At 38.3% G+C, this 26637-nt stretch overlaps 1 protein-coding gene across 10 annotated transcripts in view; it reads right to left on the bottom strand.

Moving 5' to 3' along the window:
- The window catches only part of Robo1 (roundabout guidance receptor 1), a 1035706-nt gene that overhangs the window by 95925 nt on the left and 913144 nt on the right, over positions 1 to 26637 (bottom strand). For all 10 annotated transcript variants that reach the window (XM_036203231.1, XM_036203233.1, XM_036203229.1 and 7 more), the window contains 3 exons: positions 19538 to 19658; positions 19066 to 19204; positions 16949 to 17076 (listed from right to left, as the gene is read on the bottom strand). In XM_036203231.1, coding sequence (XP_036059124.1) covers positions 16949 to 17076; positions 19066 to 19204; positions 19538 to 19658 — 388 coding nt within the window. The remainder of the gene's footprint in view (positions 1 to 16948; positions 17077 to 19065; positions 19205 to 19537; positions 19659 to 26637) is intronic.

The raw sequence follows: 26637 nt of genomic DNA, 5'->3' as shown, positions 1-26637 counted from the left end.
CAGGCACTAAGATCAACAATTAAGAAATGGGACCTCTTGAAACTAAGAAGCTTCTGTATGGCAAAAGGACACCCATTGTCACTGGGACAATAGCATGAACAACTCAAGCGAAGTCTAGGAAAGCAATAAGGGCCAGTGAACCACAAACTGGTTGCAGATTTTGATTTAAGGATCTGAAAAATTACTTTGTTTCTACTTGCCTACAGCAGTTTCAACAGAATATTGCAGAGAGCAAAGCAATGGAGACTTTGAATCTTACAGCATTTGCTATGCTGTGACTTTGAAGTGGCCATTCAGAGGCAAAGCAGAAAAGCTGGAAAGATCACCCTGCCACCTAGGTTTCCACAGAGATTATGTCTACACAGATGTAAAGTCTGTTCTTCAAAGGTCTTAAAAAATATTCTTTGCAGTGTCCGAAGATGTAGCTTAGTGGCAGCATGTATGCATAGCATGTGTCGAGGCCCTGGGTTCAAGCACCAATTGAAAAATATAAAAATTCTGTCCTAATAATATCATTGTTAATCGATGAAGAACTTTACATAAACAGTTCCTATGCTAAATTTAGGAACTATTGGAAAAATTAAAGAAGATAAAATATTTATGTATGATACTATTATTAGAATTTTGGATTTTGCATTAATATCTATTACCAAAAGCCTAATGGCAAACATATTTTTAGTGTATTCTTATAAGTAAAATAAATTATTGGGTATTCCTCTGTTAGCCATGTCATATACAGTTGGCCTAGGCTCTCTCTCTAGCACTGAGAGGGTAGAGGGGTGAGAACACAGAAGATTGCCGTGGTAACTGGAAGAAAGTCATGTATTTAAAACTCCGGGTATAGTTCATTAGAAGATTGTATAGTAAAGCAAGCATACATACAACAGGACCCAAGCTATTAATAAATGGAATAGTAGCTTTCTTCATGTGGTTATAAATGAAATCATCTACTCCTAATTACTGTAGTGCTGTTTTTATTAGGAATAGCTAATTTCTAATGGATCCTTAAATTCATGTGACTTTTTTTTTTGTTTTCATAGTCTTCTATAGCGGATTAGGGCTCACATAACAAGACTGACAGACTAGAACTGTTAAAAAAAATCTCATTGTGGAAGAATATGAATGGGTTGGGAAGTCACGGGGTCTAGAGGAAAAAGCACATATTTTGGCCTCACAGCACAACACTAGTTTCCAAGGGATGAAGCTATCTTCATTTAAACCAAGGAAAGCTACTCATTGGTATGTGAGAATTACCAGCCCAAACCCACATGAATGATGATCTCACTAACAATCCGAAGCACTTCAGGTTCTCCAATATGAGATATTATTTCTTTTGGAGAGAAAGGATTGAGTTTAACATAAAAGCCTGTCATTATGTCTTTCAACGTTGCAGACATAAAAATAGAGAATAAAAGGGGATATTTTAGAATGTATTTAATGGATACATAAAACACTGTGAACTTTTTGCCTCTGATCAAATACCTCATGTCATTCTGTAGAACAATGGCTCTGGAGGCAATTTTGGTTGTCAGGACTGACGGGGGAGGCAGGGGATGAGGCAGAGCACCCAGCCTTCAGCGGACCGGATCCACAGATGCTGCTGATCCCAGCCACGGCACACAGGACAGCCACCAAAACAAGCAGTGATGTGTCCTGAGATGCCGGTTGTGCCAGAGAGACCTGAGAAACCTTGCTATTGGTTTACTTTCACTCTACTCTGAGAATACCCCGACAAATCACACACCCCGACCTTGAGCAGTCATAGGTACTGACCTGTCATAGGTACTGAGCCAAATTTGTACTCTTCTTCTCCTCCAAAAATTACCCACATTCCTTCAGAGCAATCATTTGTATGCTGCCCTTTACGTATCTGTGCACTAAAGAATGCAGGACTCAAAGGTATCTGCTAGGTCATTCACCCACTACAACGTGGACGCCACAAAACACAGGTCCTCAGGATCATAGTTCAAAGTGTAAATACCCTGATGCCAGGGTTTTGAAGGCCAGGACCCTAGATCTTTCTATTCCCTCCTTGAAAACACAGGGTCCTTTCCTGAATTTGTTTCTCAGCATTTCTCATTCCCCCAACCATTTCCTGCTACTACTTAAAAAAAAAAATGAAATTAATTTTGGCAGTTTCTTCTTCGCATGCAATATGTTATGATCACGCCCCCCCCCCATTACCTTCTGCTATCTCCTCTCACTCCTGCTGAAACCCTTCTTCCCAATTAGGTCCCCCCACCACTGCCGCCACCACCACAAGCCTTTCACAGGTAAACATACCCACTGTGGATTCACAACTGCAATGGCCAAGTCATTTCCAGAAAAATAAAATAAACGTTTTTATAGTACTCTGCCCCATCTCCTGGCTCTTAACATCTTCCTACCCTCTCCCACCATTTCCCCGGGCCTAGGAGTATGTGATAAAGATGTCCTCTTTACAGCTAAGAACTCAGTAATCTATTGTTCTCTGTGGTATACATTGTAGCATAAATAAATTAGGAACCCCTCCTTTTGACTATAACCTGTTGCTAAAAGAGGCCTCTCAAACCCACACTAAGAGTTGACTCAGTCTACTTGTATAAACATACATACTTAGAAGGTAGTTTATATCCTTTTTAGCAAAATGTCAGTGAGAGCTCCCCCCTCCTCCAAAAGCCCCAATTGACACTGCTAATTCCCAAACTAACTGAACGGCTCACCAGAACTAGTAATCTAATCTCTAGAAAAACCATGTTGATTAAAACAAAACAAGATACACAAGATGCCTCCCATTAGCACTTCTAGGGTTAAATCTTTCAATATAGTCTCAACGCTCCTAAAATCGAGAGCTACCTGCTTTGCAGCTGCTTCGGTACTGACCTTTTGGATTTGAAGTGTACCGCACTGCATCTCACCTCCATCTCTGTTTAAGGCAGAACCTTGCTATTCTTCCCTGGTTCTTTAATTCCTATCCACTCTTTGGATTTTAGCTCAAGATTTAAGAAACATTTCACTACCTGTGAATCTGATTTTACATCTTATGAGTACTATATTTTCCCACAGCAACCTTGCACTTACAACACATATCCTCCTTTAACACTACACATTTGTGTGACTATTATATCTGCCACCCAAACTAGCCTTCACTCTTCATGGAAACTAAGTTTCTAACAATTCTGTTGGCCATTTGAGTTTATCAAGCAGGAAGGGCTCCCCACATTGCAAATGCCTGTTAAAGACGAATAGATAGCAGTATCTCTAACATGCAGCGGAAAACATGTTCCCTATACATTTATGAACCCACTTTTCACACTCTGTGGGTTCAGGAGTGTGTATCACTTCCTTCAGCTTTCCATCGTCTGTACCTTTCATACGTCTCAGCATTCTAGTACATGTAAAGTGCTCAGCTATATGTTCATGCAACAAATGATGAGGTCTTTCTTGAAATGGGTGTATTTCCTGGAAGGTCTGGTCCAAGATGGCTGATGATAACCTTCTCCAACCAACGGGAAAACGATTTTGGATGGAGATGATCTTCACAAGGTCTGTGATCTTGTGAAAACTGGGTAAATGTCTGGCTCCCAGTTTAACAATAAAGAGCCATCCATGACAACTGGGGGTCTGATAGTACATTGGAAGCCTCAGCAGCTGTCAGGAACAAGTCAATATCCCAATTGTGCCACATGAGGAAAACTTTACCACTAGGTAAAGTTTACCTATCAGGAAAGGGAAAGACTAGAATTCAGGTCCCTCTAGCTCTTAACACTTTCTGCTGTCTTTATCACATGCATCACATGTTTGTTAAAAAAAAAAATGTTAAACCTTACTCTGATATAATTTTGGCTCTGGAATTTGCTTGCTTCATGAATGACCTAAACACAATCATTCAACAACCACCAAAAAATACCCGAAAGTCACCCTGTGTAAGTCACCACAGACATACTGCTTTAGATGCCATCAGACTTTATACATGTAAAAAAGTATGGGGAGAATAAGTGAGTTGTGCTACATGCCATCTTATCCCTAGGAAAAATGTCAAAAGAGTCAACTTCATCTTCAAAAAAGGGCAGGACACAGACATGTAAAACGATCAGCTCAAGCGTCTAAGGTATGGAGTCAAAAGATCATCCAAGTCTGAAACTTAATCTAACAGAATATCAGGCCTCAGTTCCCTAATTTTTATGCAAGTACCAAAGTAAACGATTTTTTCCGTGTACAAACATGGCTACCATTCAGTTTCCCGAAAGACAGCACAGAATTACATTACTTAAACATTTACTCCTTAGAAGTATAAGTCACACCAACATTGTTTAGTAATTATATTTGTGAGAGTGGAAAAGCATACCTCCTCTTTGCACTAATGACTTAAAAGGTACCATTGGAAATAACTGCGCAACCATCCACAGAGCTGACTTTGTAGAGCGGCCCATCTATCAGGTTTAATTGTGCACCACTCTAAAGTCTCCGGCTACAGAATCGACCACACAAAATGAATGTCCCTAAGCTAACTTGAATAAGCATTTATGGATTTTCCTACCCTTATAAATCTGTTACAAAGCAATTACTCGGCCTCATTCTGTCTTATACGTATTTTAGCATATTTCTCAGGTGTGTTTGTGCTGGTGCACTAGCTATCAAGTCATAAAAAGTTCAAAAATCAAAGGAAAGTACTCATGGCACATACATCCATTTTTGCAAAGTTTGGGTAAAGTCTTTTGAAATTTTCATTTTAAAATGTATACAGAATCCCTTTAAAAATAGGTAGGTTTAAAACGGCTTCACATTTTGAGATTGCTGGAGTAAAAAATGGAAGGACACCAGATACTACAAAGTCATGTGGAACTGTTTAAACAATGACTTGCTACTTGGAATGTGCTGAAGTGTCTCTTTAGACCTAGAAATAATGAATTATATATACATCTTAATTATTACTATGTATATCTGTCAAAACAGCTGAAATCATAGCACACAAATAATAAAAAGTTAATATAGATGGATTAAAAAAATCAAAACTTCAATTATTTAGTACAATAATTTTACTTAACATTCCTTACAAGGAAAAATGTCTTTAATGCACCCAACAATTATTCTCTTTCTGCAAATTTCCTTAAACAAGGAATAATAATAATTTATTTACATCTGAGTATTGTAAAGTACACTAAACCAATCGGAATTAAAGAACTACAATTAATGATATCAGATAATACACAATCTCACTAACTTGACTTTAAATTTTAAAATTCTATGAGATTATTTGCAGGAAATCAAACATTGGAGAGAGGGTTATTTGTCAAGGACTAGAGCAAGAAAGTAATTTACTTCCGCGATTTCATTCTCAGACTCAGTATGGCACATTTTATAGATCCGCGTGGCCAATTACATATTTCCATGTTGACAACTTTATTTGCCAATGTTGGTTACTAGAAACAGTCACCCGGTTATATATCCATACAGCTTGGGCTGGAGAGAACCTACTCCACTATTACGCAGAGGAGTGTGTCACATGTGAGCCTCAGAACACAATGGAAGACCCGGGATGTGCTCTTCACTGGAGCAAGGCTGAGTGATAACCTGTCAGAGGACCGTCTCATGTGTCTCCATTATTTCTCCTTCCTGACTGCTCTACTTATTCCTTCAAATATTTGCTGCTACATACACCAAGAGTGTTTCAAATGATCTGTAGTAAGGCCACAGCTGAAAGCATCTCCTTTTGATAGGTTTTTAAGTCTTACATCACTTTCATTTAAGTAACTGACATCAACCCTGTACCTTTCCATGTGAATTAAAAAAAAAAAACAACCCTGCGAGAACATTACATGACCAGCCATCATTAGGGTGAAACAGTTATTTTCTTCAAGGTTTAAGAACACAAGGATCTCTTCATTCCTCCCAGATCCAAAATGTTGCTGGGTCTCAAACTCATGAGTAATGTTAGGAAATAAATAAACAAGAAGAGGATAGGTAAATAAATAAAGCAAAGAGCAGTCTTGGCAGTCAGCATCCTCTTTACACCACTGGTTCAGAACACTTAGGTGAGGGCGTTAGTCTCCTAAAACTTTCTCTTGTTAAAGTGTATGGAGACCTCATCAAACCTCTGATGATGCTATTTGCCTCTCAGCTTCTTCAGAAAGGACTCACTGGCAATGGAGATTTTGTGCAACGTGCTGCCACATGTTATATTCTGAGTGTTTCCTATTTTATAACACCCTCTCTAGATTTTTGTTGCATTAAGAAAATCATTACCTTTAAATACAAAACAAGTAAGAAAAAGCCGCAAAAAAATAATTACACAAATGTGGTATTTAGAATAAGATTTGTGAATTCATCATCTTTGATCATCTTTGAGAGTACCAATATATACAAGAGATGTTGCTCTTGCTGAGGTAGTGGAGTGTGTGTGTGTGTGTGTCCTCTGATCCCCTCCAAACACTGTTTATTTATCAAGCTAATTTTCCTGGACTCCTGTGGATTGTCACAATATGTAATGTGTTATTAAAAAGTCATTCCCTCACAAAGCAGTTTATTGTATCTTGTCACAATCTAGCAAAAGTGTTCCTCTTTTATCAAGGTTCTTACAGTTAATAGGTAAAGCTTTGCAGTGCTCATAATGTGCTTCAGCAAATGTTGTTGAACTAACAGTTCTTAACCAGCATCTTGGATTCTCATAAACCCAACTTGAACCTGCAAAAAGCCCCTTGACACTATTAGTTTTGGCTTTGGCTCAAATAACCACATTAATGGTCAGACACAATGCACTATTATGCTGCCAGCCTTTGTGAAATCAGCAATGTAAAGGGACTGTTTCAACAAATGATTTAAATGACGTCTACATCAAAGAAAGGAAACTCCAAACTGAAGATCTTCCTTTAGATTTTTTTCTCCTCATTACTTTTTTATACCTAGATATCATATGAGCTCCAAAGGAAGCATGTGACCCTTACACAAAGATCTTGTATGTTGCTAAAGCTACATACATTCAGTGAACTTGATGACGGAAACGTCACATTTATCAACTAGGTCTTCCTTTCCCCAGAATTTGTTTCTGAAAGAAAGTTTTAAAGTTTGTCATTTATTTATGGTAGTAAAATCTATACTAGATAGTATACTGCCCCTTCCTTAGTTAAACATTGACTTGATTTTTTTATTGTAAATTTGTGTTCTGAAGTAACCATCTAGTAGTTTCTCAAATGGTCACATGTGCACATGACATGTTATAAAACTGATACTATCTTATTTTCAAAATGATTATTTTTTATTAGAAAATGACTAAGTTTAGGGATGCTGATTTCTCCTAATGTAACATACATTGAGCCAATTTGTAAGGCTACATGATATGGCTGTTATTGCCAGGGACTGTCCCTCCAAGTAGGGACACTTAGTATCATATGTCATTGGTTCCATAAGCACCATGGATATCAAAATCCAAAGGTTCTCAAATTCCTTACAAAATGGTGTAGCATTTGCATATAACAAAGATTCATCCCATGTACTCTAATTCATCTCTATATAACTTATAATACCTATTACAGTATAAGTAGTTACATTTACCTATTACATAATACTGATAAGAATAATTGTCTGAACACATCCAACACAGGTAACTTTTCTTAGCAATTCTGCAGATATGGAGAACACCTACATATTTTAAGTTCATTCAGTTGTTTTAATATTATAAATAGATTGAACTTATGGAATAAAATTGAAGGAATCCAGTATTATTTATTTTATCTGGAAAGTCAGCAGCATTGTGCATACCAGAAAACCTCAACATTACACTACATGTAAAAATAATTTGTCTAATCAAAACAAATTCAGTCTCAAGCTTTGATATTTAATTTTTGCTTAAGAGCAGTTTTCTGTATCTATGACTACACAAACCACTTTTGTGGTTGCACATATGACTCACACTTTCATGATTTCATCCAACTCCTCATGAGCAGCTGTGGACACCAAAGATAGGCCAAGTGATGACTGCCATGTTTAGGAAGCACCACGGAAGGCACGACTTCCTTCCCACACGCTGTTAAGTACTGCACTCCCCCTGTTCCTCCAACTCTCCAACTATCCATTGAAAGAAACCGTGTACCCCCATCTTACGGGTGAGAAATGAGATGCAGAAATGCAATAACTCATTTAGTCAGCTTTCAATGCAAGTGCAATGCTCCAAAAGATGGTGCAATTATCCTCCACACCCCCACCCATGAAGTGTTCTCTGCAGCAGCAGCAAACAAGGCACTCAGAACTCTCTACCAAATAAATACATGCTAAGGACTAGCTGTCCAAGATTGAATAAAGGGCCAGAAATAATGCTCACTGAAGAAGATACACAACAACGACCACACTCTATATTGATCGCCTACCAGCATTTTAAATCTCTGTGCATAGACGATGCAAACTACAAGTAATCTGACAAATCTTAAGAGGTTTTGGCTCCTTTTTTTTTTTTTTTCTTTAAAGGCAATGAGGAAGATAACCACAGAAACTGCTCTTGTCTCAGTACTTCCTAATCCAAGTTGACTTTTCTGGGAATTTCAGTGTTAATTATCTTCAGTTATTTTATCTATTTTTTTTCCAACGGATGAGGAGACTAACACTCAGAAAAGCTAGTTAGTTTACCCAGGTGGCAGGTAACAGGGCCTGCACTTGATTAACACTCACAGCATTTTTGTAGCCATGGTGCTTAATTTCTTGTGCCAATTTGAGTGGATGAAGGGATACCCAGCTAGCTAGTGAAAAGAAGTGTGTTTGGGAACTATTTCTAGAAGAGGTTGGCATTTAAAACTGTACATTGAACAACTGAAAAACCTGTTCTCACTAATGTCATCAATTTAATGTGCCATTTCTCGCTTCATGTTTTAGTTAATAATTATGACTTACTATTTATTTTATATTTGTGTTATTCTATGGAAACGATGTTATACAAATAGTAAATCTAAGTAATATTTTTTATTACAGTTCAAAATGAGTCATAGAAAGCAGCAGAAACCATCTGCAGCATCAGCAAGGTATTTGACTAAGTAACTGCCAATGCAAGTCCCCTGCAGTGGTGGTTCATGAAGTTTGCCCTGAACAGGAGAGACATGAAGAGGAGACACATAGAGAACTGCCCTCAGAAGCTGATAAGAACCAAATGATATCACTGAAGCTGGATCCTTTTACAACTACACAAGCAGTTGCCAAGGAGTTGAATGTGGACCATTCTATGGTCCTTCGGCATTCTGAAGCAAAAAGGCAAAGGTGAAAAAGCTTGCTATGTGGGTGCCTCATGAGTTGACCCAAGTTTTTCCTTAAAATTTGTCCTTTTGAACTGTTTTCCTCTCTGATGCTATACATCAGCAATGCACAGTTTCTTGATGGGATTGTGACATGCTACGAGAAATGAAATGAGTTGTGTATAAAGAGTAGTGTGGTTCAGTGACTGACCTGAGAAGATACTCCAAAGCACTTTCCAAAACCTAACTTACACACAAAAAGGTCATGGTCACAATTCAGTGATTTACTGCAAGTCTGGTTCAGCACAGCTTTTGAGCCCGGGAGAAACCATTATGTGTGAACTATACTCAGCAAATTGATGAGAGATACCCCAAACTGCAGTTCCCACAGCTCATACTGCTCAACAGAGAGAGTTCAGTTCTTCAGGACAATGCCCAAGAACGTGTCATACAACCAATGCTTCAAAAATAAAGTAAGCTGGTCCATGAATATTTGCCTGCTAACCCTTTGCCAACCAACTATTAAGTCTTCAAGCATCTTGACAACTTTTTTTTTTTCAGAGACAATACTTCCACAACTTTCTAAGACCCCATCAAATCCCAAAGCATGAGTGTTTATGCTATAAGACTAAAACAGATATGTCTTATTGACAAAAAGAATGTTGACTGGAATGGGTCCTATTTTGATAGATAGAGATGCAGTTGAGCCTAATGATTATGATTTAAATGTCATGGTCTGAAACTGTAGTTTTTTTTTCATGTGCCAACTTAAATAAAAAAAAAATATTGTAACTTTCATTGAAGGGAGGAATAAGCAGGTAGTTTGGCCCAAGAAATAGGCTTGGATCTTGCTACAGAGAGGTGGGAACCATGATAAGTTTAATGGGAGGCACTAACGTAACTGCATTTGTGGTTTAGAGAGGAGAGGATCTGCAGAAGATGAGTCTACAGAATAAAATGGAGACAAAGGAACCTGCTAGAGACCTGAAGTTTCACAGAGCGATGTCAGATACCTGCCTTACAGAGAAGCAAGAAGACAAGAAATATAGCGACAATGCCAAGAAATGTCTAAAAGATGAAGGAAGAATGGACATTTGTGCTTCCTGGTTCTGGGTGAGGACGTGGGATAGTAAAGGATGTGACACCTCTCTAACCTGTGTTCTGAATGGGACTGTAGGATGCGTTTCCAAGGGAAGTGGAGGATCATGGGAAGCTGCCCTCCCAGGCTCAAGTCTTTACAGTTCTACTGTTCACTGCAAAGACAGAAGAAACGCCAAGGCTCCGCTAAGCCTCTGACAGTGGCTTCACGGTTTACTGAAAGTCAGGACGGCTCGCCAGTTCCCAGTTCACTGGGGCCCTAAGCAGTGGTCAATCGCAAACCGTAGCACTTGAGACACTCCAAGTCTGACACGTGCAGTTCCGCATCACGGAAAAGGCTCTGGGAAACACATCCCATTAGTAGCAATTAAGTCAGCCCAAAGACAGCCTGGGCCGTTTCTCCCCATGCCTTTGTGTATCCCCCATTTCATGTCAATCTCATACTCTAAAGAGCCCTTCCGGGAGCTGTCACTGGCTAATCAAGCCTAATGAGGATGTACTTTTCTCCTTCATTATATACTTGCCATAAATACCTATGAGAGGCAAAAGACAACATAATTTCATGGAATAGAATAGAGCATATACCTCTTTGACAATTCTCTTTAGCATTGCTATTATATGCCGGCAATGACTTTTAGTGAATCTGAGAGGACAGCATGATTTTAGATCAAGGTAGGAAAATGGACAGCCACTTCTGAGAGAGAAGCTGAAATTTTACAGAATCTCTGTATCTGATCACAGAGTATCACCTGGATGGGCCATGTTGGGCACCTGCTTTTTGTTTTAACACGGATGGAAGAAAGGGCAGAAAAGCAGCCCAGTCTTGGGCATCGAAGAATAACTGGTTCCTGCAAGAAGCCTGAGAAGTGTCTGGTGGGATACAGAGGGAGATAACAACATACAGCTTCCTGTGTCTGAGTGCTTCAGGATTCAGCCCTCAAGAGAAACAGGAGAACTAAGTATCTTTTAGTTCCTATTGTAAGAGAGATGCAGAAAAACGGGATTAGATTTTCCTAATGGTTCAACGCAGGGAGATAAAAGGTGATGGCTTAGGAAATGGCTGGTGTGTGGACGTCTACATTCAGTTCAGCTTCCTTTGACTGATGGGACACAGTGATGGGAACATGATCATTTTGCTGATAGAGTCACAAATTCACTATGGAAATAAAATTGGGACAGTAATAAGAGCTGCTTTATCTGTGAAGTCACCAAGAGAGTGGAAAGATTAATAACGCCATCTAGTTTGCTCTGTTTAAGCAATGAGTAGCTCAAGCAAAAGAATCTTCCATGCTGAGGAGAAAATTGGAAATGAGTGAATCAAGAGTTTAAATCCTACGCCATCTTGTCTATCTTTCTTTCACAATGGTCCTCAAAAGGGAAATGATTCTGAAAAGCTATCTCCCTAATTGCCATTGAAGTAAGTAATTTACAAACTGTATAAGGGTTGCTAGAAATAATATATTAAAAGAGAAATATTTACTTTCTCCTCGTGTTTTAAAAGATATTTTGAAGATGTACTCACGAGGAGTAACCAAAATTCTAACTCTAGCCAAAGGGGGGAAAAAAAAACACCCACATTAATAATAAAGCCTGGGATTGCGACCGAAAGACAAATAAACCAATTTCACATGACTATCATGTGAGTCTGAGAAGAACCTCAGGGCCTACCTGACGAGCAGCCATTGAACAACGTAATGCATTTCGATTAACACAGAGAAATAGTAGGAAACAAAAGTCTCACCACGCTCAAATACCAAAGGGAGGCATAAATTCTAGCAGTCTTGGGGACATAGCGCTTAAAAGCTTGGCAGAGTGCCTCAATACATCTATTTTCTTCTGGTTGGATTTTATGTTTTATAGATATGTCACAACCTATAAAGTTGTTATAAATACCGCAGTAAATATAATTTCCTTTAAAGGACGGGGCTATTATGCGATGTTAAGCACTTGTTTGGAAAATAATTCATTCCGACCAAGACGGAACTAACCATCCTAACACTCGTAAATGAGACATTAGAGTTCAAACGTAACAATAGCCTGATACTGTGATGAACCATACCTTTTGTTTAAAAGGTACTAGCTTTTGTTTGGGTTTTTTAGGTTTATAAGTTAAATTCTTAAAGAAGTGTGTAGATGGGGTGTGTGTGTGTGTGTGTGTGTGTGTGTGTGTGTGTGTGTGTGTGTGTGTAAGGAAACACATACACACATGGGAAAACAGAGACACAGGTGAACATTAAGCATCAATTAAGCAACTACTGATTTAAAGTCACAGGTAGGAAGTGTTACATAACCTCAGAAGATGATGGCCTCTGCAGTCTGCATTAACTGAATTATTTTCTGAGTAGGAATTCAGCAGAAACACTTTCCTACCTAAACTATTCCAAACAGGGTGGTTTCCTCATTTTAAATTAGTCACATTAAGAGCACAACTAATGTAACACAACAAATACTGTTCTTCCATTCGTCGAATTACTGTTGAGCCCTGAATCACATTCTGATATCGAATTTCAATGACACATACAACTTGATATGCAAGTTAAAGGAACTGAGACATTCTTGCTTCTTGATACTTATTGATGAACAAGTTACAGAGGCGTGGCAGGAATGTACTACAGACTGCAACTTCCTGATGCCACCACATTTTATTATAACTTTCTTCTTTTCCAAGTAAAATACGAACATATATAATAAATAATCTGTGTTCTGATTTAGTACAGAATTTATTTTAGCTTTAGCATGAGGCTGCTACATAACTAACATTGCATGTGAACCTCAGGTGGTGTGGCTGTCAGGGTACAGTGACATGCTCTGAAACAGAGTGACCTGAACAAGCCACCCAAGTCTGAATATTAAGGAGTTTTGGAGGATGTTTATTCATGAATATTCTTATTCGAACGGTACAGAAACACTCCAAAATCACAGACAGATGGACAGAGGGGCTGAGAATATTAAAATGTGTAAAGCTATCAACTTGATCGGTTAACAGAGTCAGGGGTGAGGTCTAACACCTTCTGAGGAATACTCAGAAAATTAGGTTGTGTCCCCAGATGATCATAATATTCAGTACCCTCCCAGTGTCTTCTTTATAAAGGCTCATCACAAGGGTAGCTCAGGCTTTGACGGCTCTAGCACAAACTTAGCTACTATTTTTGTACCATACATTCTCAAGTTTTGAAAAGTCCAGAATTGTACTGAAACCTTTTCAAGCCCTTTATGATTTCTGTCAATTCATAGACTATTTCCTTATTCTTTTTAACTTCTAGTGTTAAAAAAATAGAGAGCCAGATTTCTGTGCTCCAGTAATGAGCTCCCCAATCAGGTTGAGATTATATATAGTAAGACACTTACAATTAGCATTTTTGTCTAGTTCTAGAGGTTCCTATTTATTTTCTCAGTCTGTTTTATTTTATACATCTAAAATATTCAAAAACTATTCCACATGATGTTATTAAAATATGCAAATAGTACAATGATTATGGCTTTGCTTGCTTCCAAACACAGACCACAGACAGAATGAATCACACATCAGAGCCTCTCCAGCTCTGATGCAATGCAGTTGAGTGTTGGCAGTTAGGATCAAGCCACCAGGCACTTCTTGGGCTTTCCTTATGATGCATCCTTGCTGTTTTTACCACTCAAGCAGAGGTCGAAATGCATATTCAGATTTTAGTTTCAACAAGAAATTTATTAAAGTACAATGTAGAATATCTATGTAGAAAAGCCAAGAAAGGTCTAGGGACTGAATTTAGTTCTGTAAGAGAACAACTGTCTAGTAAGGGCAAAGCATGAAGATGATGACCAGTAAAACACACACACACACACACACACACACACACACACACACACACACACATATACATACACACACACATACACACACACACACATACATACACACACACACACACACACACACAAACTAAGAAAAGAAAAAAGAAAAGGAGGGAGGGAAGGAGGGAGGGAGGGAGGGAGGGAGGGAGAGGGAGGGAGGGAGAGGGAGGGAGAGAAAAGCCACAGAAAACTCCTAGACTCAAGTAAGGACAATCTGAGAGTATCTTAATAGATACCATCTAAAACAGGGCAGAATTGGGTCTAGGGGTATGACTCAGTGGTAAGAGAGGTACTGGGTTCAATCACTCACACCATATAAAGTAAAAATTAAAAAAGAATTTAGCTTTCAAAAAATAAAGAGCAGGGAAAAAATAAATAATTCTCAAATTAGGGTTCCTTTTAAGATAAAGATTTAAGATTAAGACTTACTTTTCTCTGTATTGAAGGTGAAAATCAAATCACTACCCTTATTTATGGTGATTTTACCTCTAATTTTAATATGCAGTTTTCCTACCTGAATTCTGAGAATAAAATATTCACAGGTTGGCTAAGTGCTCTTCTTAGATCACTTTTTGTTGTTGTGCGTTTGTTTCGTTAAGACAGAGTTTCTCTGTATAACAGCCCTGGCTGTCCTGTCACTCACTCTTGTAGCCCAGGCTGGCCTCAAACTCACAGAGACCTTCCTCTGCCTCCCCAGTGCTGGGATTAAAGGCCTACGCTGCCACCATGCCACCGCTTGTCCAAGAAGATCACTTTTAAGTGCAAACTGGCTCCACTATCCCCTCTTAAAAAGGAATCACATAGAAAAAATTACACTGCTAAATTCCTTGTTGCATCTACCTCTTGCTACCAAAGGGACTCAATTTTGATTAGATTCCTTTGTAGTAAACTAATATTTTTCTATGTTCTTCACAAAGGAAGAAAAAAAAAACCAAATGTCTTAGGTTTCCTTCTTAGCTATCTTTGAATCAAAATGTTGCTTTTCTTCAGTACACTGATTATTATGCTAGCATGTTAAAAGCAACTCAACAGGGATGCTAATGTACATATTTAATACTGAATGAAGTAATACAGCCTGGGCTGCTCACAGATCCCTCAGAACTTCATAGAAAAACGAATGCATTTGAAATGAGAATGTCTAAATTCAGCCAGCAGGTTCTGGAGCTGCTGCTCATTTGTTACCAATTTCCACTGACATTAATTCAGGCTTCAGAGCAAGAATTCCATACGGAAAACCTAAGGCTGACCTTGCTTTGGAATGGAGTTTAAACTTGCAGGAAGAAACCATATTTTGATTTCAGTGCCCACTATACACAGAAAAGAATGACTGCTGTTTATACCAGCATCAGTCTACTAGGGTAGAAGAAGGCTTCAAGTCTGCAACACACGTAACCGACCGTGATAGACGGTCAGTTTTACCAGCATAGTAGCCTGGAGACAGACACACCGTTTCATGTTGTATACTCATCCTGGCCACTTTCGCTGCCTCTGGAGGGCTTTTGAACTTGGAACTGACACTGCTTGAATTTATGCTTTCTCTAAATGTAAATCGGTGTCCTTTTCACACAGTTTTAGCCTGAGCAAGGAGTTCAAATATAACTTAGATTAAGGAGAAGGAACTGAAGCCTTAGAAATTCAATGTTAGTTCTTGACCTTTCTTTTTTCTTTTTTTCTTTCTTTTTTTTTATGAGATGGCGCCAAACACCCCAAAGTGGGACATATTGTCTCTACAGATAGGAAAGAAATAGTCTTCCTTCTTTTTTTTTAAATATGAAAAGCCCATAAGGCTCTTTTTTGTGGACATCTACTGTAGAGAAACTCTCTCAAAAGCCACCTTTTCCTGCTTAATAGCTTTAGAAGAGACAGCATTCAGAAAAGATGACAGCCTGAGTGTTGCTAATGTTAGCCCCAGAAACGACCTAAGTGGTTTATGGCCATATTCTCTGTTTACTGCATCTACACGTCAAAACAGGGAATCCTTTGCAGCAATCAAAAGTATTTAAAGGTCGTTGCCTCTCAAATGCCACAACAAAGAATTTCTCACTGGGAGGAAAAAAAGTTCTCAGGTGAGAAACAATGAGAAATAATCATTATGACATCATGGAGAAAGAGGTAAAAGGATGAGGAAGAGTGGAGGATGTCGGAACTCTGAACACAATGGTAGGCAGAGGAGAATCTGTAAACATCAGTGTAAGACACAGATGACCAAGACATTTCTACCATTGAATAGCCTATTCATTTTAGCTCATAGACTCAATAAGAAATCTCCATCACTATCAGCCAAGGAGAAATAGAATTTATTCACTTAATACACTCGGACTATCTGTTTTGGTCTAGGCATCATGGGAATAGAAGGCAAAGCCCCTACCTAGTCTGTGACCAATGTCTGTGACATTCTTGGGTGGGGGGAGGAGGGTACAAAATCCACCTGGTATTGCAGTACAGTTTACACAACTCTGATCTGAAACACGACCTGAAGCAATGTAAAACTTATTTTATTTCTACAACAAAGATTTCATGGAAACAGCTACCATTTAATTAAAAGTTTAGGAGGACACTATATTTCAAGACACAGAGATTAAAGTATATTCTCCTTTGAGATCCATGTCATCATAATTCTGAAAATTTAATTCAATTTCTTCCAACAATTGTATGATATATAGACAATGTTCTGTTTAGATATTTGACATAAAATATTTAGAGCAAAAAGGTCTGTATTTATAAAAAACTAATAAATAGTGTATTCTGCAAGCACCAACATTATATGTCTCATGATAAAACAAGTACGCACGCACGCACGCATGCACAAAATCTCCATTGCTTACCTTGAACTGTCAGAGTGGCTGATGCTTCAGCTTTTCCAACCATATTTTCTGCCACACAAGTGTATGATCCCATATCACCAGCCATCACCTTCCGAATTTTCAAAGTATGATCATCTCGGATTTCATATCTGATGATATAATAAAAGAAAGCAAAGTTATGTGTGTTTCTTCTTGGAAGTTCACATCACTACAACTATGTACTAGATATGATCTAGGTACCAAGTAACAGGCAGCCAATCCCTCAAAACAATTAGAAACAAAGTGTAAAGCATGGTTGTCCTGAAAATTATTTCATTTTCTAAAAGAACAATTATACATTGGTTTCCTCAAACTACTGTGCTCAAATTAAAGTTAACTGGCAAGGGATGGACCATTGATTAAATCCCAAATATAAAAGCTTTAAATACATTTTAACCTTTTAAATTCTAGCAAGAAGGTTATGGCCCAACAGATACTAATTTGTAGATGGGGAAACTGAGGCATTAGAAGATGAGGTCCCTTGTTCTTGCTCCTCAAATGCTTAGTGGTAACATTTAAACCAAAACCAGATATGCCGTCCAATGTGTCAGTTGACTTTCAATTTTTCTCCATTACCTACTAGATCAAAACCAAAACTTACCTCTCTTCTGTTAAAACCACAGCAATAACACAGCCTCTACCCTTAACAGAGTAACATCTACTGTTGTAGTTTATTTCTGAATATTAACCCTGCTCATCCTAACCTTTTGTGGCTTACTTAGCAATGTCATGCCATGTGAGCCAAAGCTCTTTACTGCATGCATTCCCTCATCATTTGGTGTCAGCATCTCCAGTCTGACATCACATAAGTGCTTACCAGGTACTCTGAGCCTGAGCTATGCTGACCCTTTCTAGCACAGCACATCTCTGTCAATGCTGCAATGGTCCTTATTTGCAACAGTTTTCTCTGCATTCCAGTGCATGCATATATATATATATATATATATATATATATATATATATATATATATATATACACACACACACACACACACACACACACATATATATATGTGTGTGTGTGTGTGTGTATGTGTGTGTGTGTGTTTACATGAACATATATATATGCACATGTATATTTCTCTATATATATTTCAGTTCTTGCATATGGTTCATTTTCCTTTAAGCAGTTTCTTCTGTTTTCTACCTATCTATATGACAAGAGAACTTGATAATGTTGTTGGGTATCTACTCATGCCTGTATTCTTCTTTCAGTTCCTTAAGCATGGACTGTCCATCCTAAACACTTAGCAAGGACCCAACACATGCTGCTGATGGAGGGAATACCTGAGAAAATATTCTAGTGACAAGACCAGAATGTTCTACATCACCGGTCTCATCATCAGTGCTCCCTAATTCTTAGATCTCTGTTCCTCTGCTATTGAAGGATGTGACAGACAACAAGAAATCCTGACTTCTTAACCTTTCCAGGTTATACTACAGCTAATGGAAAGGAAGTCCAGTTTTAATTGGATCAGAGTTACGTGTTGAATGCTGTCTATTTTCCTTTCCCACCTACTCCTTTGCAAAAAAAAAAAAGTTGGCATTAAATTTGGCTGAGCAGAAGAGAAATCTATTTAAAAAAACTCTGTAAGTACAAGCTACGGTCACAGATGGATGATTCTGAGAGCTTCAGACACAAGCCAGTACCCTTGATTCTAATCACCTCTAGGGTTCCATCCTGACCCTGGCCACAGACTCTAGACGCTCTTGTGATGCAAATGCATCATGATAAGTGTATTATAATTCAGTGATACCATGAATCCAAGAATCATTTCATACACTTCATTTTCCATATCCTGGCTTGGCACCACAGTACACTAAAGAGTGCTGATTTTGGTTTGTTGTTTGTTTCTTCTCTGATCATGGGAACTGTGGCTCATGGCTGCAGTCCTGGATTGAGGACACAACATCACTTATCACTAGCCCTGGGAAGGATTATAATTTGAAGTATGGGTTGTTGAACTGTTTCATGAAGTAGAAACTGAAAGTGGTGCTATCAGAAGTGAGGATTAGGACACAGACTACCGGCAGGTGTGGCCTGATTCGAAAGAGAAATTCCAAACTGATCCATCACATTGTTAACCCCCCAGAGGTACCTGGATTTAGGCAGCTCTCCATCATCTTTCCTCCATCGAACTGTAGGCACAGGGTCTCCTCGGGCCTCACATTTAAATTCTGCACTGTCATCCACAGTTACTGCCAAATTACTGGGTCTCTTCACAAATGATGGTCTCTCTGGAAGATGAACGAGTCGAAACCCCCTTAGGATGTTCAGTTAGGACAGATCCATTTATTCCACACAGTTGCCCACTTCTGTAGACCTTCCGCTGTGTTTCCTACTTATGCTAACCTCATATCTTTGACTACTTTACCTCAAGCTGCTTTCCTGATTTCTCCTCACCCCTTCTCTTTTCTCCCAATAGTAGACTACTGGTTTTTCTTTCTCCCTTAAGAAAAGGTTATACAGTTTGATTAAAGTTGATTTTTCTCCTTTTTATAAAGATAGAGAATGATAATGACGAGTGTGTGCTACTGGCATTAGATGCAATTAGGCAAACATACACTTACCTAGAACAGTCAGCTCTGCAACCTCGCTTTCGCGTTCCCCCACCATGTTGGTACCAACACAAACGTACTTGCCAGCATCGCTCTTACGGGTGTAAGTGATCATGAGCTTTCCTCCTCGTATCTTCAAAAAACCAAAACAATCGACATGGATGTTATTACAACGTCTATAACTGGCTAACAGAGTTGAGATCCTCAAAAACAAAGGCGACTTTCTAACCAAATAAACCGAAGCATAACTAAGCCAGTTGGTGTATACAGTTTGCTATATTTATCAACAGTATCCTTAAACAAACTTAATTCCAAATAAACAATATGAAAGAAGAAAAACACTTTATTTACCTATACATCTGGTAAAGTCTCACTACTCATTCTGTGTTAGTTTATATTTTAAATCAGCTGAAACTTTCATATTTTTAATTAGGTGCAGATCACAGAGATTGAATGAAAAAAAGGGGTTAAGTTGAAAAAAGGGTGATATTTTAAGAACCATAGGAATATAATCAATATACAAATAAGTGTCAGCTACAAGTGATATAAATATTCATATTCTAGTATTATCAAGCACAGAAAAATATCTCTAGATAGTTTGCTAGAACTGCTTTAAAGGAAAATATCTTACTTGTCAGTGCATACTAACATCTTCCTTTTGATGACAGAGTTTTTCCCTCCAAGGAATTTTTTTTGGAAACATAAGGAGCACCAAGTATAATGGACGTTCTTCCCCCAAATCTCCCAAGGAGTCACAATAAACAAAGTAAAAATCTCCTCTCCTTCTACTCTTCCAGATGGAATCAACCAGTCTCATCCCCAGCTCTGTAGCAGATCATCTCCAGCAGCTTCCCCCCACCCCATTTCCAGTGTATAACACAGATCTTCTCCTACAACTTCAGAAGACATCCAGACAAACCACAACAGAAATGCCAAAGCTAACTGAAGTCATAAACCAAATGGACTTAACAGATACCCAGGTCCATAATATCTTATACCAACAATATTTCACCCCAAAACAAAAGAATACACCTTCTTCTCAGTACCTCATGGAATCATCTCCAAAAATAACCATATACTCTGTCACAAAGCAGGTCTCAACAGACACACACACAAACAAAAATGGAAATACTATCTGACCTGCATCCTATCTGACCACCATAAATAAAGCTGGATATCAACAACAATAGAAACAACAGAAAGCTTACAAACTCATGGAAACTGAACAACTCATTAATGAATGAAAAAAGGGTTGAGACAGAAACTAAAGATTTCCTAGCATTGAGTGATAATGAATACACAATAACCCAAAACATATGGAACATGATGAAGATTGTCCTAAGAAGCAACTTCATCGCTCCAATTGCCTACATAAAAAAAGTTGGAGAGATCTCATATTAGTAACTGAACAGTATATTGGAAAGCTCTAGAACAAAAAGAAAAAAATCACACCCAAAAGGAATAGACAAGAAATAATTAAATTTAGCTGAAATCAATGAAACAGGAAAAATAAAAAAGAATCAATGAAAGAAAACGTTGGTTCATGGAAAATCTCAGTAGGATTGACAAACCCTTATCCAAATTAACAAAAAGGCAGAGAGAGAGAGAGAGAGAGAGAGAGAGAGAGAGAGAGAGAGAGAGACCCAAATTATCAAAATTAGAAGTGAAAATGAGGACATATCAACAGACACCAAGGGAATCCAGAGGATCATAAGGACACACTTTAAAAACCTATAGGCCACCAAATTGAAAATTCTAAAAGCAATGAATAATTTTCTATATACATATCTCTTATCAAAGTTAAATCAACATCAGATAAACAATTTAAACAGACCTATAAGCCCTATTGAAATAGAAGCAGTGATTTGAAATGCCTAAACCCCCAATAACTATTGCCAAACTGCTTTAGTGCAAAATTCTACTACACTTTCAAAGGTAGTTAACGACAACACTCCTCTATTTATTCCACAAAATAGGTAACCCAGAGCCAGAAAGACAAATGTGATAGGCATTCGCTTCTATGTGGATAGTAGCTGTTACATTAATGATAACCAAGCTATCATCACAGAACCACAGAAGTCAGGTCTAAAGTGAGCAACTAGGTGAGGGTGGGGGCAGATAGCTCTCCCAAGGAAGGGGAAACAGGATAATTATGGATGGATGGGAGAGATGGCAAGAGATAGGAAATGGGAGAGACAAGCTAAAATTAAGGGCCATCTTATGGATAGTACAGAAATCTAATACATACTCTCCTAAAATATATATATATATATATATATATATATATATATATATATATATATATCCTCCTAAAATATATATGTGTATGAAGGTGACATAAATGAAATTGCTGAATAAGCAAGGAGACAGAGTCTCCTATGGACATTGCTTATCACCAAATGAAGATTCCAGTCCCTGGAATGGGTTACATCTAATTGAGCTGTTGGCCAAAGAGCCACCATGGGAATCCCCAAATAACCCAGGCTGTTGCCAAGACAGTTGCTCTCCACAAACCACACGCAAGGCCCTACTGCTGATGACAACACCTGCAGGACACACTGAACATGGAGAAGTTGAGCTGGTGCCTACCCAGAGCCTTCGCACCTACATTCTAGTGTCTTTGGGACAGGAAGGTACTCTGCAAGCTACCAAAGTAGAAATGTAAACACAAATCTAGCCACAAACCCTTGGCGTCCTGCCCAGAGTAGTGTCCAGTCTGCAAGTTATACTAGTACAATATTAGCACAAAGTTCATGGGAGTGATTGACATATATACACATAAATGCATAGTCACACAATTTTATTTTAAAAGTAGCATCATGTAACATATACTTTGCAACCTGCCTTTTCAACTAAATGAGATTGTGATTTTGCATTTTAGGTGTTGAGCAAATCATATACAGACAGATGTTCAGTATCAGTTTGGTTACATGGCTTTACTACAAAATGCTCTCAAGTTATTCCCTTAGGGACAGACATTTCAAATTTTTCATGCCTCCCTTTTAGAAAAGCTCCCGAATTATCGTTCTTATAGTATGGCTCAAAAAAAAAAAAAAGAACAACAATAAAGACTACAAAGTGAAACAATAATGAAAACAAATCATCTCAGCACCCAGGAGGCAGAAGCAGGCAGATATCTGTGAGTTCAAGGCCAGCCTTGTCTACAAAGTGAGAAGAAGCTTTGTCTCAAAACAACAACAACGAATCAAAGGTAGATCCAACTATAGTTCGTAATAGTTCATAGCTCATAATGTGAACAACTTTGTTTCCTGTGAGGTAGAGTGTGCATATTTGTATGTGGACACATAATTAGCATGTTCTTTACTATCACCTTGCTATGAGGATGCTAAGTGCAAATATTATACTTTCCTTCCTTTCCAAGAAAGGAACAGAGGTCCAGAAAGTATAACCCTTCCTCCCAACTGTTTCCACTGTGCCAGTCCTAGTATTTTTTAATTTTACTTTTAAAATCAGGTCATCTTGACTGTACACTATGAGGTAAAGGAGCCTCTAATTGCTCCTGAGTACCCTAGAACTTGCCAAAATGTCTAACAAGAAGTAACATTTTTGTTGGATGGAAGGAACTTGTCTAGTAAGCAAGTTGGAACAGGGCTGAGATTTTGGGTAGAGTCTATCTCTTTGACTTTGTGGGGAGCTCTGGGGACAGTACATATATAATTTACAGCTCATTCTCATAATTACTGTTTAATAAATTTGTATTGAATAAACTTGAGTTCTTGAGATTGAGAACCAGTATGATATCATAAAATGACAATTCTCCTAAGAAGATACCGTCCCTTTTATTACAGGCTTATGTTGAAACACTCACACGAGCAAGTCTAAAATTGAGGGGAACAGATTCATTTCAACAAAAGGGAGAACAAAGCCCTCCCTTACTGAAATGAAGGCCCTGAGGGGTACTCTGTATGTCTTTCTGTTGATTCTGTAACTGTGGACAACATGTGGGGACCTTCCTCTCATGCCCAAGAGTCTAACTTTAAATGACCTTGCATACTTAGGAGAGGAGGTTCACTTAAGAAGACAAAATGCAAACAATATTAGATTAACGTAACAGGACAAAAGAGAAAACCAACAAACTTCTTCAACATTCCTTTTCATCAGAAAGTCAATAAGTCACCGTGCTTATCTACAACAAATATAAGGCTTTGAGAATGATTTTAAAATGCAAATATCTAGGAAAATGAGAGCTAAAGGATGATTACGTAATTAATTTCCAAATGCAGAGATTTATTTCTACAGTTTTCATACCATGCAGTATTTATTTACTTTTACAATTTTTAAATCCTTGGGATCTTAAATCAACTTGATTTTGTACACATGGGACATCAATTAACATTATCTATTACAGCCTGATGTTATTCTATTTTGAAAGATTACATACAAATGGAGGAGGAGGGGAAATTAACTAACAAGAATTATGGGGGAGATGCTGGGAACGTCTCAGATATGGAATAATTCCAGCTGTGAGGGAATGGGTGGGGACAATAGCTGAGGTAAAAGAACACTGGAGGAAAGCTGTAAGAGCTGAAAGACTTTCTGCTCTTCACCATGTTTATACAATTCTAACCACACTAAGTTCATTTATCCTGCAATAGAGTGTACAATGTAGTCAACAAGGAGAGCTGCTTTGTTAGCATTCAGTGATGTTTTAGTATTGAATATTAATAGACAAAGTAACTGTTGCTGTTTTATAAACATGTCTTTAAAAAATACAATTCAGTTAGATACAGGTAATTCATAGACTTTCTAAGTTGCCATCTCTTCCTCCCAAATGATGATTTTCAGTAGGGACAATCATCCTGCTGCCTCGCTGGGGGCTGCTGCAGTATCTGGAGACTGACTTGGTTGCCAGAACCAGCATCAAGGAGCAGTGCCAGCAGTAACTGGATAGGCCAGAGACATTGCTAAAGCTCCTACAATACAGAGTCCTTCTCCATCTCAAAAAATTACTCATTACAAAATGTCAGTGTTGCTGAAATGAAGAAATCTTGTCCTAACTTCCTAGCTGTGAACAAGAATAAATACCAGCTTAAAACAAGAAAAAGAAATATGACACAAAATGAAATGGTATCAGAATTATTTATTCCACTTAAAAAAAAAACCAAACAAACAGATTTTCCCATATGGCTCTAAAAACCTTTCCAATATATAAACAATCAATCCCCAACAATAACACCCTATTGGGACAACTGCATCAAAAATATCTTTTTGTTTTCTTTCTGAGATAGGGTCTCATTATATAGCCCTGGCCTGGGATTCACATATAGACCAGACTGGCCTGGCCCTCACAGAGATCTGCCTGCCTCTGCCTCTGCCTCCCAAGTGCACCTGGTCCACATGGTATTTTATACTGGTTGGAAAGAAAGTCTAAAGTCCTCAAAATAGACTGCACATGGATGAAACTATTCATAGGTGCAGAGATAAAGATTGTTGAGAAGAGGTAAGCGACAAAACCAAACAATCCAAGAGTCAAAAAGAATGGAGGAACAATTACAGACTTCCATGTCCACAAGCTAAGTGGATTTGGACATTATGACAATGGCTATATTGAAATGGGGCTTTGGGGAAGTCACAATTCTATTCTCTATGACCGCACACATGGAAAATACAGTGGTCTGCCATTTTCAATAGAAACAGAGACACATCTCTACAGTACTCTCACTCACCTTGATCAAATCAACCCACTAGCTTTCAAGAACTCACTACTATCATCAGTCTGCATTTTGGGCTGTCATATAAAAACACTCTAAGTGTATACCGAGTTCCTACATGGAAATCCACGGTGCCCTTTTCAACATTTTCGAAAAACGACATTTCCTCTCTCTAAACAGAGAGGAAAAATATGTCCAACACTCACAAAACACTATAAATGTGAAAAGAGTGGTATTTAAAACAAGCTCAGATCTGCTTCTTGGCAGGTCTCGTCCTACAGCTGGATTTGACAGCCCAATTGTAAACCTATCAAAAACTAGTTTGTATAATGAACAGACACAATGTTAAACAGTGAACTGCAGCCGAGAGACTTCAATTAACATAATCCTGGGGAGGGGTGCAGCCGAATTTGCTAAGCTCTCAGACAATATGCCGGCATCCCGCCTCTGTCAAAAATCCAAGGCAGGGTCTTCCTCATTACCATGTACCTTACCAGCCCACAACAGCAACCACATTAGACATCCCCATTTCCATAAGCCCTAGACAGTACTTTGGGGGGGGGGGCGCGCTCAGCTATGTACATACTTAATGAAATCAAAGCAAAAAGAGAGATCCTGGTGGCCCTGCTCCTTTACAGGAAGGAGACAGAGGAGGGGAGAGAAGGAGGTGTTAACAATTTTAAAAGCTCAAATCTCTTTAAACTTGATATTGTTCATTGGAATAGCCTCCAACTTATAAAAGATGATGTCTGAGAGATACTAAGGCAAGGAAACCCTCCATGGGGTTGACACATATTATCTTAATAGCCTGGGAGTTCTCCATAAGAGAAACTAGACATGATTGTTTTCCTTGGGGGAGGGATCTTCTCCACGTACTTAATGATTTCTAAGGAACAAGAGGCAGTCTCTTTTTCTAACTCCTTTTTCCTCACCGAACTCTCTGTTGAGTGACTATAATATAGACTATCTAAAGTGTAAGATTCGTTTTCTCCACCAAAAGCAAAGACAATAGTTTTTATGTCATTATGGAACCCCAAACAATCACTGTAAGCATTTTTATTTTTAGTGCATATGAGGAAGAAAAGCTAATAATCTCTAAATACATAGGAGCACATGTCTAAGGGAGGGAGGGAGGGAGGGAGGGAGGGAGGGAGGGAGAAAATTAAGTAAGATTTTTGGTCTGTCTATCCTTTGGGTAGACAGCATACCCCGAAGTCAGCTTTTCCAATCAGAAATAAAGATGAACTCAACATGAACTCCTTGCTACTCTTCATTTTCTACCCTAAAGCAAGTCAGATGATTTGCAGTGTCTGTTACACAGGATTTTTTTTTTAAGACATCACCTCGTCAACATTCTCCATCCACCTCTCAGTTAACATACTAAGCCAACTGGGGCTAATTAACTAGTTTGGCTACACAAAATCTTTTCTGCTTTTAATT

Source organism: Onychomys torridus, chromosome 12 (genome assembly GCF_903995425.1).
Source record: "Onychomys torridus chromosome 12, mOncTor1.1, whole genome shotgun sequence".
NCBI lineage: Eukaryota > Metazoa > Chordata > Mammalia > Rodentia > Cricetidae > Onychomys > Onychomys torridus.
The sequence above is the reverse complement of the archived record's forward strand: the minus strand, read 5'-3'. Positions and strand labels throughout refer to the sequence as shown.